General features: G+C 34.5%; 1 protein-coding gene across 1 annotated transcript in view; it reads right to left on the bottom strand.

Annotated features, from left to right (window-relative positions):
• ETNK1 (ethanolamine kinase 1) overlaps positions 1–16,356 on the bottom strand; it is a 71,915-nt gene that overhangs the window by 9,165 nt on the left and 46,394 nt on the right. Inside the window, exons 5-6 of the mRNA XM_082352007.1 lie at positions 11,880–11,963; positions 9,577–9,737 (exon numbers count right to left, since the gene is read on the bottom strand). Coding sequence (XP_082208133.1) covers positions 9,577–9,737; positions 11,880–11,963 — 245 coding nt within the window. The remainder of the gene's footprint in view (positions 1–9,576; positions 9,738–11,879; positions 11,964–16,356) is intronic.

The following is a 16,356-nucleotide window of genomic DNA, read 5'->3' as shown; positions in this document are numbered from 1 at the left end:
TGAAAATAAATAAGGAAACAGAAGCTTTAAATGACACAATAGACCAGATAGATTTAACTGATATTTATAGGAGACTCCATCCAAAAACAGCAGATTACACTTTCTTCTCAAGTGCACACGGAACATTCTCCAGGATAGATCACATCTTGGGTCTCAAATCAAGCCTCAGTAAATTTAAGAAAATTGAAATCACATCAAGCATCTTTTCTGACCACAACGGTATGAGATTAGAAATCAATTACAGGGAAAAAAACGTAAAAAACACAAACACATGGAGGCTAAACAATATGTTACTAAATAACCAAGAGGTCACTGAAGAAATCAAAGAGGAAATCAAAAAATACCTAGAGACAAATGACAATGAAAACACGATGATCCAAAACCTATGGGATGCAGCAAAAGCAGTTCTAAGAGGGAAGTTTATAGCTATACAATCCTACCTCAAGAAACAAGAAAAACCTCAAGTAAACAATCTAACCTTACACCTAAAGGAACTAGAGAAAGAAGAACAAACAAAACCCAAAGGTAGCAGAAGGAAAGAAATCATACGGATCAGAGCAGAAATAAATGAAATAGAAACAAAGAAAACAATAGCAAAGATCAATAAAACTAAAAGCTGTTTCTTTGAGAAGATAAACAAAATTGATAAACCATTAGCCAGATTCATCAAGAAAAAGAGGGAGAGGACTCAAATCAATAAAATTAGAAATGAAAAAGGAGGGCTTCCGTGGTGGCGCAGTGGTTGAGAGTCTGCCTGCCAATGCAGGGGACACGGGTTCGAGCCCTGGTCTGGGAAGATCCCACATGCTGCGGAGCAACTGGGCCCGTGAGCCACAACTACTGAGGCTGCGCGTCTGGAGCCTGTGTTCCACAACAAGAGAGGCCGCGATAGTGAGAGGCCCGCGCACCGCGATGAAGAGTGGCCCCCTCTTGCCGCAACTAGAGAAAGCCCTCACACAGAAACGAAGACCCAACACAGCCAAAAATAAATCAATCAATTAATTAATTAATTTTTAAAAAAGTGTTTTAACATAGATTAAAAACCATGTAAAAAAAAAAAGAAATGAAAAAGAAGTTACAACAGACACTGCAGAAATACAAAGCATCCTAAGAGACTACTACAAGCAACTCTATGCCAATAAAATGGACAACGTGGAAGAAATGGACAAATTCTTACAAAGGTATAACCTTCCAAGACTGAACCAGGAAGAAATAGAAAATATCAACAGACCAATCACAAGTAATGAAATTGAAACTGTGATTAAAAATCTTCCAACAAACAAAGTCCAGGACCAGATGGCTTCACAGGTGAATTCTATCAAACATTTAGAGAAGAGCTAACACCCATCCTTCTCAAACTCTTCCAAAAAATTACAGAGGATGGAACACTCCCAAACTCATTCTATGAGGCCACCAACACCCTGATACCAAAACCAGACAAGGATACTACACAAAAAGAAAATTACAGACCAATATCACTGATGAATATAGATGCAAAAATCCTCGACAAAATACTAGCAAACAGAATCGAACAACACATTAAAAGGATCATACACCATGATCAAGTGGGATTTATCCCAGCGATGCAAGGATTCTTCAATATACGCAAATCAATCAATGTGGTACACCATATTAACAAACTGAAGAATAAAAACGATATGATCATCTCAATAGATGCAGAAAAAGCTTTTGGCAAAATTCAACACCCATTTATGATAAAAACTCTCCAGAAAGTGGGCATAGAGGGAACCTATCTCAACATAATAAAGGCCATATACGACAAACCCACAGCAAACATCATTCTCAATGGTGAAAAACTGAAAGCATTTCCTCTAAGATCAGGAACGAGACAAGGATATCCACTCTCACCACTATTATTCAACAGAGTTTTGGAAGTCCTAGCCACGGCAATCAGAGAAGAAAAAGAAATAAAAGGAATACAAATTGGAAAAGAAGAAGTAAAACTGTCACTGTTTGCAGATGACATGATACTATACACAGAGAATCCTAAATATGCCACCAGAAAACTACTAGAGCTAATCAATGAATTTGGTAAAGTTGCAGGATACAAAATTAATGCACAGAAATCTCTTGCATTCCTATACACTAATGATGAAAAATCTGAAAGAGAAATTAAGGAAACACTCCCATTTACCATTGCAACAAAAAGAATAAAATACCTAGGAATAAACCCACCTAGGGAGACAAAAGACCTCTTTGCAGAAAACTATAAGACACTGATGAAAGAAATTAAAGATGATACCAACAGATGGAGAGATATACCATGTTCTTGGATTGGAAGAATCAACATTGTGAAAATGACTATACTACACAAAGCAATCTACAGATTCAATGCAATCCCTATCAAATTACCAATGGCATTTTTTACGGAACTAGAACAAATCATCTTAAGATTTGTATGGAGACACAAAAGACCCCGAATAGCCAAAGCAGTCTTGAGGGAAAAAAACGGAGCCGGAGGAATCAGGTTCCCTGACTTCAGACTATACTACAAAGCTACAGTAATCAAGACAATATGGTACTGGCACAAAAACAGAAACATAGATCAATGGAACAAGATAGAAAGCCCAGAGGTAAACCCATGCACCTATGGTCAACTAATCTATGACAAAGGAACCAAGGATATGCAACTGAGAAAAGACAGTCTCTTCAATAAGTGGTGCTGGGAAAGCTGGACAGCTACATGTAAAAGAATGAAATTAGAATACTCCCTAACAAAATACACAAAAATAAACTCAAAATGGATTAGAGACCTAAATGTAAGACTGGACACTATAAAACTCTTAGAGGAAAACATAGGAAGAACACTCTTTGATATAAATCACAGAAAGATCTCTTTTCATCCAACTCCTAGAGTAATGGAAATAAAAACAAAAATAAACAAATGGGACCTAATGAAACTTCAAAGCTTTTGCACAGCAAAGGAAACCATAAACAAGACGAAAAGACAACCCTCAGAATGGGAGAAAATATTTGCAAAGGAATCAACAGACAAAGGATTAATCTCCAAAATATATAAACAGCTCATGCAGCTCCATATTAAAAAAACAAACAACCCAATCCAAAAATGGGCAGAAGACCTATATAGACATTTCTCCAAAGAAGACATACAGATGGCCAAGAAGCACATGAAAAGCTACTCAGCATCACTATTAGAGAAATGCAAATCAAAACTACAAAGAGGTATCACCTCATGCCAGTTAGAATGGGTTTCAACAGAAAATCTACAAACAACAAATGCTGGGGAGGGTACGGAGAAAAGGGAACCCTCTTGCACTGTTGGTGGGAATGTAAACTGATACAGCCACTATGGAGAACAGTATGGAGGTTCCTTAAAAAACTAAAAATAGAATTACCATATATATGATCCAGCAATCCCACTACTGGGCATATACCCAGAGAAAACCACAATTCAAAAAGACACATGCACCCCAATGTTCATTGCAGCACTATTTACAGTAGCCAGGTCATGAAGCAACCTAAATGCCCATCGACAGGCGAATGGATAAAGAAGATGTGGTACATATATACAATGGAATATTACTCAGCCATAAAAAGGAACGAAATTGGGTCATCTGTTGAGATGTGGATGGATCTAGAGACTGTCATACAGAGTGAGGTAAGACAGAAAGAGAAAAACAAATATTGTATATTAACGCATATACATGGAACCTAGAAAAATGGTACAGATGAACCGGTTTTCAGGGCAGAAATTGAGACACAGATGTAGAGAATAAACGTATGGACACCAAGGGGGGAAAGCGGCGGGTAGTGGGGGTGGTGGTGTGATGAACTGGGCGATTGGGATTGACATACATACACTGATGTGGATAAAATTGATGACTATTAAGAACCTGCTGTATAAAAAAATAAATTAAATAAAATTAAAAAAAAAAAGCATACTCACAGATAAAAAGAACAAACTAGTGGTTACCACTTGGGGTGGGCAATATAGGGGTGGGGGAAAAAAGGGTTATCATGGGGTTATATGAAGTCACGTGTGTGATACTTTTAGAAATTGTAAAGCACTATAAAATTTTTTAAATCTTTCATTCAATAAAAAATTATTACAATAAAAAAAAAATTGGCAGTGTTTTGGTCAGTTCAGTAAAGCTACACAGAAAAGATTGCCAAGCATATGCTGGCTCCTAGTTTTTATGCCTTCTGTGGTTCAGATGCATTTCTTTCATTCTGATTACTTAGGAATACTTATCTCCAGCTTGCTTTTTCCCATTAGTTTCTGTCTACTTTACTGTCTTCAATTTATCTTGTTTAATGACAGATTTTTAAAGCACTTGGTACTTTACTTTTTTAGTCATCATTCTTTTTATATCCCTACTTATTACATCTTATTAGAAAACATATTTTGTTCTGTGTTTCAGTTTTTTCTGCTACATATTTATGAGCCTTCCAATTGGCTTTCTCTTTGAAAGCATTAAACAGAATATTGGTATAAATTATATTGTACATACAAGCAAAAATAAAAGTTGCATGTGTACATTTTTAACACTTACATAGATTGATATTTAGCTTACATTTATCTCTACCTATGCATTTTTAGATTAGCTATAATCCACATCCAAATATTTAGACCATCTGTTCTCATATCTTGAAAATGGATTGATCTATATTTTTCCCTACTGGAATCCTACCTTACTATATATCCAGCTTTAATTTTCATATCTTTCTATAGTGGTCAGATTCTACTAAGTTTTACCATTGCACTGTACTCCTTAGCTTTTCTAGGCTGGGACTACACAACACTGCATTGAACAGAGTTAAATATTTGATCATCTAAAAAAAAAAAAAAAAAAGTTTCTGATAACACTAAGACTTTACTTCCCAAGAAATACTCTATTCTAACTAGAAATACTATAACTAGAAAAAAATTACTAGGTGTGTGGCTGTAAGCAACTTAATTAACCCCTCTGTACATTTGTTCCCTCATCTGTAAAATGCAAGTGAGATATTATAATTTATAATAAGATATAGACATTTGATCTTCATTCACTGTTCCTGGCTCATAGCTCCTTGGACTTCCTAAGCATAGAGCAACTGGGAGCATCTTTTGTTATAATATTTGGTCTTTTGTCATTGGTTCCTGAAATAGTTCCACAGCCATAAATGTGAAAGGAATGTCTTTGTTATTCTTAACAAGCCCCTTTCAACCACATGTTAATGAGGTGTCTTTTAGAAAGCCCCTAAGCTTGAGGGCTGGTTGCCAGGGAAACTAACCACGTGATTAGAAGGTTGGAACTTTCGGCCCCACCACCTCCAGACTTCCAGGGAGGGAAGAGGGACTGAAAACTGAGATGGCCAATGATTTAATCAATCTTGCTTTGGTAATGAAGCATCCACTAAAACCTAAAAGGAAGGGGTTTGGAGAGCTTCCATATTTCGTGAACCAGAACCTACGCACATGCTGGGAGGGTGGTACACCTGAAACTCCACAGGAACGTAAGTTCCTACACCCAGGACACTTCCAGACCTCACAGTACTGTACCTCTTCATCCAACTGTTCTTCTGTATCCTTATAATATCCTTTATGATAAACTGGTAAACAAATGTAAACGTTTCTCTGAGTTCTGTGAGCCACTCTAGCAAATTAATAGGCCCCAAGGAGGGAGTTGTGGAAGCCTCCCATTTAAAGCCAGTGGACTTGTGAGTGGCTAAAGGGGTGAGGGGGCAGTCTTGTGGGACTGAACCTTTAACCTATGGAATCTGACACTATCTCCAGGTGGATAGTGTCAGACCTGAGTTAAATTTGTAGGACACCCAATCACTGCTTGCTGAGAACTAGAGAACTGATTGGTGTGTGGAAAAAAAACCACATCGGAGCAGCTGGCATACAACAAACATTCAATAAAATGTTAATTATTATAATTATATGAAACCAAAATGACAAAAATGATGAAGATTTTTTTAAATGGTCTTCTTTCTGTCTAAGGCAGTGTCTCAGGTATTGAAAAGTGATTTATGAGATGAGATGCCTTCCTTCTTTTGAAAGTCTCAATCAGTGGTTCTCAAAGTGGTCCATGAATCCATGGAAGATTCTGAGGCCCAAAACTATTTTCATAATAATACTAATATGTTACTTGCCTTTTCGACTATGTTCACATTTGCAATGATGAAAAAGCAATACTGGGTGAAGCTCCCGGTACCTTACCATAAGTCAAGGTAGTGGTACCAAACTGAATTAGTATAGTAGTCTTATTCTTCACCACCACCACACACTCACAGTACAAATCCAGTCTCACTAAAGAATGTCCTTTAATAGTTAAAGTCCTTTAACTATTAATTTTATTAAATCTCCACCCTTGAGTACATGATATTCTGATATTCTGTGGGATGATACAGGAAGTACATATAAAGCATGGCTGACGCATACCCAAAGCATGAAGCTGTCTCAAGGAAAACCACATATGACTGAGTTGTGAGCTAAACTTGCACATTTTTAATGGAACATCATTTTTACTTGAAGAACAACTGACATATGAACTAGAGTTATTAGACTTGGGTATTTGGCAGACATTTCTCAAATATAAAAAAGAGAACTTGTCATTTCAATGAGAATAACTGACAGTATTTGTTGCCAATAACAGACTTTGACTATTCAACCTAAAATTAGAACTTTGGAAAATTTGTATTCAACTCTGTGAGCTTATCAGCTTCTCAATAAAGTACCTAAAACTTTTCTGATACTGGTGGTGATATCAATAAATGTGATTTTTAAAATATCATATAATGAGATGTATCAACTTTTAGAAGTTCTATACAGCTCAATAAATCCATATTTTCCAAATGACTAATGAATGACATTCAAATTACAAAATCACGCATTGATAAAAGAACCATTCAAAGTGCAAGATAAACTAATGGAGATTAATGTAATAGAATACAAAAGTTAACTTAAGTGTTCAGACTGAACATTACAATTAACCTTTAAGAAACTATCACTTGCTGAGTTTTGGTGAAGCATCAAAAAAGAATATCCACAATTCTCTGAAAAGGCAAAATACTCCTCTATTCCAACAACCCTATGTGTGTGAAACAGGACTATCTTCATATACTTCAACCGAAACCATACATTGTAAGAGATGAAATGCAGAAGCAAATATGAGAATACAGCTTTTGTTATGCCAGACATTACAGAGGTTTGTAAAAGTATAAAAAATTATGTCATCCTTCTCACTGAAGTGTTTTTTGACTTGGAAAATAGCTATTTTTCATTTTTAAAATGCTGTTTATGTTAATATGAGCTTTTTAAAAAAATATGTATTTAATAAATATTTTGAATTTGTTTTAATTTCCAAGAATGGTAAATACTGATAATTAAACCATATAAACAAAATCTCGTAGAGGTCTTCAAAAAAGTTTTGGAAGTGTAAAATAAGGTACTGAGACCAAAAAGTTTGAGAACCATTAGTCTTAATCACCTCAGCATATTCTAATGATATAAAAATCATCTGCAAATGGTATCATAATCTCTACCTATTAGGTGGGTTCTGTAGTAGAAAAGACTAAAATCAGGGGACATTCTACACCTAAAAATAACATCAAAACAGCTCTCCCCACCATTTCAAGCAGTGCTGGCAAATGTATTTCTCAATTTTTATTCATATAGTAATGTAAAATAACTAAATGATTCTATACTAGAGAAGCATTATACATAAAACTTCACTTTTTTGGTAGGTAACACCTTTTAAAAACTAACATAGGTGAGAGACAAAGGCCTTAATCAAAGGTCATGCAATTAAGGAGAAAGGTTTGGAATTGACAGAATTTTAGAATAGAACCGGAAAAGAGAAACAATGTGAGAAGAAGAGGAACACATGAAAAAAAATTCTTTCCTGGTTTCAGAATACAGCAACAGAATGGACAGCATTTCAATTAAGTCAAGATAGTACAATAAAGAATAAAGAATGGGACAGAGGATAGGATGCAGAAAATAAAATTCAAGTTTGGACACCTTGTGGTCAAATACTAATGGGACCCCGGATAGATACAGTCAGTACTGATCTGGAGCCTGTCAGTGGGATCATTAACAGAAAGGGCAATAAAAGCCAGGGGACTAGATCACCCAATAAAAGTATATAAAGTGGAGAACTCTCCAGTAGTCCAGTGGTTAGGACTCCGTGTTCTCACTGCCGAGGGCCTGGGTTCAATCCCTGGTCAGGGAACTAAGATCTCACAAGCCGTGTGGCACGGCCAAAAAAAAAAAAAAAGTACATAAAGTACATAAAATGAAAGGAGGGAGGCCCCAAATCCGAATACTAGGAAACACTAGCGTGTAAGAGGGTTGGAGGAAGAGTAAGAAGAAAGAGGAGCCAGAGAAGGAGACAAGCAGGAGGGCACAAAAGAGGAAAACCAAGGAAGAATGGGACCACAAAAATTAACAAAAAAAAAATTGGAATCAATGGAAAATAATGTCAAATGCTATGGACAGATCAAGTAAGATAAAGACTGAAGAGTTTTAACTGGATTTAGCAATTATGTCATTATTGTTAAGAAAACCCTATATTCTCTACTTTAAGATCATGCTTAAATAGAATAAATAGAAACAGCAGGCATCCTAAGACGAACTGGAGAGCATGTCATTAATTTAACCAACAGTTCTACTCAAAATAGACATCAGAACAGCAGGTAAAGAAGCCACCTTTCAGCACACCTCTTACTTAAGATGTATTCTGTATGGCTCTGGGGGAATGCTGCTCTTAAGACTATGGAAACAGTACACCTGTGAGCCACCAATAGGGTCTTTTTGTGAAGACTACATAGCAAATATTCCCCATGTCAACTGCAGAGAATTATATTAAAACTAAAAAGAAGTAGTAGCTAAAATAACTTCAACCCAGTATTCAATTTAATTGTCTCAACACCTTAGCTGAAAGCTCATTCTAATGGCATCACGTCATTCTCAAAAGGTAATTTAAATGAACTAAAATTTGAAAGCGTAAATGCATTTAGAGTAAAGAGAAGTGGGTCTTGAAAATAATAAAGCATTACAATATCAAAGATGCAGGAAATAACTGCTTATCAAAAGAAGGTCAGTAAGACAAAATACTGGTGGTTATGAAAACATAATTCTACTAGTCCTTCCAATCTACTTTTATCGTGTTAACATGATATGTTAACATGTTAACATGTGATGATTAAATGTATTGTGGAAAAACCTTACTACCCATAAGTCTGTCCTTGATTATGTTTTTTATAACATAAAGAAAGAGAATTAGATATTAAAAAAAACTACTTCACACATTAATCCTAACTCTAACTAGAATCCATTCATTAAACAAATAATTTCACTGAGCACTTAACCATGTGGCTAGGCATTGTTGTTCTAGGGGCTGGGGATATAGCAGTGAATGAAACAAAATTTTTGTCCTCAAAAGCATTACAGTGGGGGAATTTTAAACAATCTCATTTTGTCATTATTTTAAACAAATAACAAGTTCACAAAACTCAAAATGGGGAACTGTTTAAAAAATGATGAAAATTTTTAGTTTTTAACATTATATCAAGAATCTTTCATTAATTGTTTAAATTTAAACTTACCAATGCAAACTGATTGACTTGAATGAAGAGTATTTCTACTTCCTTTTCAGTAACTTCAGACCCAAAACCCTTATATTCTTTGTAGGCTTCAAGGTAAGAACGCAGCCACTGGCCCTGCAGTTCTCTGTCTGGATAAAGACTATAGTCTACATCACTCACACCTAAAATAGAAAAGAAAGTACACTGAGATTTTTAAGAACACATTACACATCTTCTGCAAACTTTAATAATCCCTACCATCTACATATGTTTTCAGAAAAAAATTATTAAATGTTTCCATTTTGGGCTGAAATACTAGATATTATTAAGTAAATAGCATTTATTAGAATAATAAACCAATCATAATATATTCCAAATTAAATTCTAATGCACAGTACAGTTGATCACTATAATCAATTCTCATTGCCTCAGTTTTTCCTCAAAGTATGAAGCTTGCTTGAACCACCTGCATCAGAAGCCACAAATCTTCGATTTTAATAAGTACCTCAGGGGATTCTTATGAGATTCTTATGCACACTAAATATCTAGAGCATTTCCTAGAACTGTGGCTCTAAAGCTTCTTTAACCATTTCTCACAGAGTAAGAAATACATTTTTATATTGAAACCTTATACACACACCTGATACTAAATTTCACAGAACAATATTTACCCTAACTACACCTTCCAATTCTGATACATTCTATTTCTTTTCCCTTCCTTGCTTTAATTACCCCACATATCTGATCTCATGATGTATAGTTTGAAAAATACTAATCTAGTTCATAGTATTTTGCCTAGCCTTCAAGGTTCTTCCTAAGTTGATCCAAACTTACTTCTCTGGTCTTATGACACTCTATTCTCCTTCATGGATTTTATATCCTACAGAAATAGGTATACTCATCTTGAAGATTTCTTCCTTCTTCCTGCAGTGGCCTCTCTTTCTCTTCTATCTGCACATCCAAACTCTACCTAACTTTTTCAATATTTTTCTACACAAAATCATATTAAGATCACTCTTTTGTATCCACAGCAGTGACTATCCATATTACTAACATGGTGATATCTCATTATATGCACAACTGCTTTCCCTTCCTATAGATATTTATGTACAACATGTATGTGGGGATATGGCATGTACCGAGGCTTGGTGGAGGGAAATAACTGAAAACACGTAAACTAAAACTTTCCCCCACCTCTCTTTACCCAGTCTGATAACTTAGAAGTATATGAAAATACATGAATACGTAAATATATAAAAATACAAATTCAGCAATGAAAAGTTCCTGCTAGGTATAAACCATCCAGGGGAATTCCCTAATCTTCACTATTTTAGAGCATTTCATGTTTCTAAATATAGCCATAAAATGTATTTTAAATTAATTATACTTACATTAAAAAAACTTAAACTTTTATCTTTGATGGTAATAAAAGATTATTTTCAGGGGTAAAAATGACCAGGTTTTCAATTATTCATAGCCAATGAAAAAAAAAAAAAAAAAATTCTTGAGCTCTTTAGTTAAACAACATTCCAAAAGCCCAAGGACACAATAGAAACAGCAAAGGCTTTTAAATGATTAAAAAGTTGGTTTCAAATCTTAGTTCTTCGCATTTTACTGTGACCTTGGTGAGTTACTTTACTCATTTGTAAACTGGGTATATTACCCAACTTGTTGTGTAGAAAAAATCAGATGAGATGAGATTTACAAAGCAACTATGTCAATTCTTAACAAAAGTCACACATAAAAAAGCCACAATCGGAGCTTCCCTGGTGGCGCAGTGGTTGAGAATCTGCCTGCCAATGCAGGGGACACGGGTTCGAGCCCTGGTCTGGGAGGATCCCACATGCCGCGGAGCAACTAAGCCCGTGAGCCACAACTACTGAGCCTGCGCGTCTGGAGCCTGTGCTCCGCAACAAGAGAGGCTGCGATAGTGAGAGGCCCGCGCACCGTGATGAAGAGTGGCCCCCGCTTGCCACAACTAGAGAAAGCCCTCGCAGAGAAATGAAGACCCAACACAGCCATAAATAGAAATAAATAAATTAAAAAAAAATCATTTAAAAAAAAAAAAAAAAAAGGGGACTTTCCAAAGTCTTTAAAAAAAAAAAAAAGCCACAATCATTATTTTCCTTAAGAAATTAAGGAAGAGGTCATCACCTCTTTCCTCCAATAATAAAGAAAAACCAAAAAGGTCAGGAAGAAAATAAAAATTGTTGCTCCTACCCCCAGTTGATCTTCTTTAAAGAAAAGGAAAAACAATTCGAAAAGCACCCTTTCAAAATTATATATGCTACTCCATTAGAGGAACATGTTCCTCTAGATTTTACCTGCAAATTCATTGAAATGATTTCCAATATCATATGCCAGGTAGTTGTATCCAGAATATTCATAATCAATGAACTGTACATCACCTATGTGAGACACAAAAACAGAGACATAAGAAATCACATATAGGATCAGAAAATCCCTATGCTATTTATAATTAAATAGCTTCCAATATTTTGTCTCATTGTACGTGCTTGGTTACATGCACTTCTGAGACAATACAGGGTAAGGCTGTGAATTTTATGGCAATGAGCTTTACAAAATTCAAATTATTTATCTGGGTCAACAGCTTCTTTGTGAACATTAATGTCCACTACACTAAAGAAAAGTCAAGATACAGTCATTCTCCAAGTTCAAACAAAAGCAAAATATGTCTTTAACCACATGGGGGCATCAGTTACTTAAAAATTCAAGTTTAGTTAGAAATGAAAACTATCTTTGGAAACTTAATAATCTATGCAACTTTAACAAAAAATTAATCTATGATACTCCAACAGTGAATTGACAAGCTAATCTATATACGAAAATAAAATACAGACTTTCAAAGACTTGAATTCTGAGAACCCTGCACTTACGTTATAACACTTGCTGATCAACGTAACAACATGCCTAATTTAAGAAGTTAGTTGCTATCAAACTCTTACATATTCCTGGAATGCTACATAATTAAGGTTTCCAATAGCATATTTGAGCAGCCTTAAGGTGGTTGTTTTATCATTTAAAAAGAGCAAAGGTATAGTTGCTTTTAAATATTTTTTTAATTTGAGAAATTTTTACATAAACTAAAGAGATTCTTATTCTAAATTAGTGCTAAACATAGATACAGGTATGCGTATTTCATTATAATTCTCCAAAGACTATCCTGTTCCGCCTGCCCAAGGGACAAACTCCTGCTTAAGAACACTTCATTTTCGAGTACTGAGTATTAGAGAGGGTTTGACTCAACAGAGATATAGGTCCTATTTTTTAAAAGACGAGAAAAAGAGAGAGAGAAAGAGAGACAGAGAGAAACATTAGAAAAAAAAAAAATCAAAATGGGTCACTGTCTACATCAAGGGATCACAAACTCAAAGGCTAACAGGGCTCAACAGTTAAAACAGATACATGAACAGAGATGGCTGTAAGAACACTTTCTAAGCTGCTGATATTGAGAAAATGCAGAGCATATGTCTAGTTACATTATCTTTTAAAACATCAAGCTCAGGTAACAAAACAAACTTCTGGTTTATACACACTGGCTTTTCCCAGATAAAAGAGCTTTTGGACTGTCATGTGTCATACAGATTTATATGTTTAATCTGGGGATGTATGTTGATCATATTCAAACTCAGAAAAAGAGAATTATATGACGAAAAATGTAATGGCAAGTGGAGTATTTTAGACAAAAGCAAAAAAATTTAATGTAATTGTATTTAATATTTAATTCAAAATTTTTATAATAGTCAAGTCTAGAGTAAAATAAGTGAGATCATCAAAGTATAAAAGCCCAGTCAGTTACCAAAATCTATATGCATATTGACAAAATAATATAAGGTTTTTAAAAGTTGGTGACTACATAAACCACTGCAACTCAACCAGTTTAAATTCCTGAATTCACAAAAACTATTCCACAGAAAGTCTTAAAGTTAACCAAATCACTTCACTAAACTGCAGAATGGGAAGACAGAACAAGCTTTAACCAAATCACTTTACTAATAAGCTCCAAAATGAAAAGTCAGAACATATTTTAAAATTTTTTTCTAGGTACCCTTGGGAATGAGAGAGTAAAGACCACCACCATGACAAAATACTGTGCAGCCATGATAAAAATTTCATTTTCAAAAATTATTAAATGACCAGGAGAATTACAAATGTTATATGAAAAAAGACACAAAATAGTAAACACAGTGATCCAAATTATTAAAATATTATGCCTGAAGAGAGGAAAAAAGAAAAAAAAACATAATGCACAGGGGGAAAAAGATGAATGGAAATAAACCAAAACAAAATGTTTCTACTAGTTTCATTTCAGATGGTAGACAAGTGACCTTTTTTCCTTTATTCTTTGCAATAAACATTACTTTTAGGAGGAAAAAAAAATGACAGTTTAAAAAGATTAAGATGAATAAGAGACTAAACACGATTTGGGAAATACCTAACCACCCAGCCTTCAAGAAATCAGGATTCCAGAGGATTTACTAAGTTGTATTACTGAGCCAACCAAACAGTTTTAATAAACAATGTTTTAAATTGCAGCTGTTGATTGCTTTAGCTCTTTTAAACACAAATTCTTGTAGAGCTCATATTAACGGTTACATGCCAATAAAAATACACAGCCCAGTCCTGAAGCTTACTTTTGCCACATAAACAAAAGCTTCAATTTCAATTTTCAAAATTATATTTAGAATTTGGCAAACATAAATAAAATGGCAGGTAAAACATGCCTGCTTATAAATACAATTTAAATAAAGCATAGATCATTTTAACAAAAGTTAAAATCTGTTTCAGTACGAAAATTTTAGCAATGACTTTTTGTAGTAGCATTAATTCATTAAAACTAGCCTTTATTTTTAAATGCTATGTTGAGTTTATAAATAATGAAATTTTAAAAATAAGAAAATGAAGCTAACAAGATACAGATGAGGCTGTTACCAGGCTCCGTGCATGTGAACAAGTGATGCGATAAACCTCCAGTCAGTGCGTTTAAGAAGCACGGGTGCGCCGCCACATGGCAGCAACAATGGCATACCTAATCTGTAGCAGATGAAGAAAATTTGGCAAACTCACATTTTACAAGACACAAAGCTTAAAAGGAAAAAAAATTTTTTTTAATCTGCATTAACTATTCTTTTCAAACAACTGCAAACAAAGTGGAACTCAACCTTAAATTTAATCTTCTGCAACAAAGTAAAATTAAAGAGGCCTGCTTCTCTTATTTCGGGTGCCAGAAAAATCAAATTACTGGAAAATGCTTTCCTACCAAAAAAATGCACTGAACTTTTTTCTTCTACAAATTTAACTTCTGAATTCTAAAATTTCCAATTATTTAGAGGAACATCCACATCACTATTAATAATTAATAGCTCATATGGCATGACTATCTTGTTAATTCTTTAAGATATGAATTTTTAATTGGGGATTCAAGGGTGGAAAGAAAATGAGAATACTCCCGAAAACTTTACACAAAATTTTATATAGGCAGATTCTGAGGGGATTCTCAATTTTCCAGATTCTCAAGGGATCCTTGACCTCTAAAAAGTAAAGCATTGCTTTAAGAGCTAAGACTATATTTTATCTGTATATAATTAGCACACTCACTAGCACACAATGGGTAAAGCATAAGATTACTGAATAAAACTATAATCTGAATTTTCAAAAGCTACATTTTTCTTTTTTTGTTTCTTACGCAGTAATGAAATCCACACTCTACTGAGTTAAATTGTTCAAATCTCAGGACAGTTTAAACAATATTTAAAGTACTTTAAAACCAAAAAAATTAGCTTATTAACTAAGGCTATTATAATTCACATGATACATTCATTTGGACTCCTTTTATGTATTGTTGTTACGGAGAAAAGGATAAAGATGAAAAGCAAAATAACCAATATGAGAAACTGAAAATGTTTCCAACTCACTCTACTTGCTCTACAGTGTTATGTAAGGCAGAAAGAGAACAAGAGAGAAAAAGTAACCATGATTACACTAATGTTGGCAAAATGCTCTCTATTACACAGAAAAAGGAAGTATTCTGTTCTGGGAAACTTTCGCTTCATCCCTTACTCTAGCGTCCAGTAACTTTACCCTGGACGTGTACACCTTCACCACACAGCACTCATCATTCTGAATGTAAACTTGTGTATTGTGATCTGACTTGCCCACTACATGGCACATGGCTTCCTGGAGAGGCAGTAGGTCCCTTCCACTTCTCCTTGTGCAATCCACAGAGCAAATCCTAGCACACAGGAAGTATTCAAATGCTAGTGAAATAAATGGAGGTTTTGCAGAAAATGCTCAGACACAATGATAACACGTTTAAATGGCAGCGGGGGAGAAGCATGAAATACTGAGGAACAAAATATGGCATTTCTGACATTCTTATTCCAGTATATGATTGAACATACAGTGGCACTGAATGTATGAGTAAAGAAAAAACACTGAACTAGTAACCATTTTAGGTAGCTCTTCCTTGATAGTTCAGGTTTTTACAGTGCATTTAAAGTTTTTTATTACCCGATTTAGGGTTATTTTATTTTATACTAAATAGTGATCCAGACTACAAGTTAAAACAAGGTTAAGATTATCCTTCATAAAAATTCCACCCTGGAAAATATAGGTTAGCAAATAAAAAAATAAATTTAAATTTTAAAATAAAACAAAAAACTCTTGTTAAAATATCAATAAAATAACCACAACCATATCAATGCCTTTTCATGAATAATAATAAAGTGTATAAGATTTAGAGTCAATCAAGTGACTAAGAATGGTGACTCACCCATTTTC

This window comes from Balaenoptera borealis (assembly GCF_965194805.1).
Source record: "Balaenoptera borealis genome assembly, chromosome: 13".
In the NCBI taxonomy this organism is placed as follows: domain Eukaryota; kingdom Metazoa; phylum Chordata; class Mammalia; order Artiodactyla; family Balaenopteridae; genus Balaenoptera; species Balaenoptera borealis.
The sequence above is the reverse complement of the archived record's forward strand: the minus strand, read 5'-3'. Positions and strand labels throughout refer to the sequence as shown.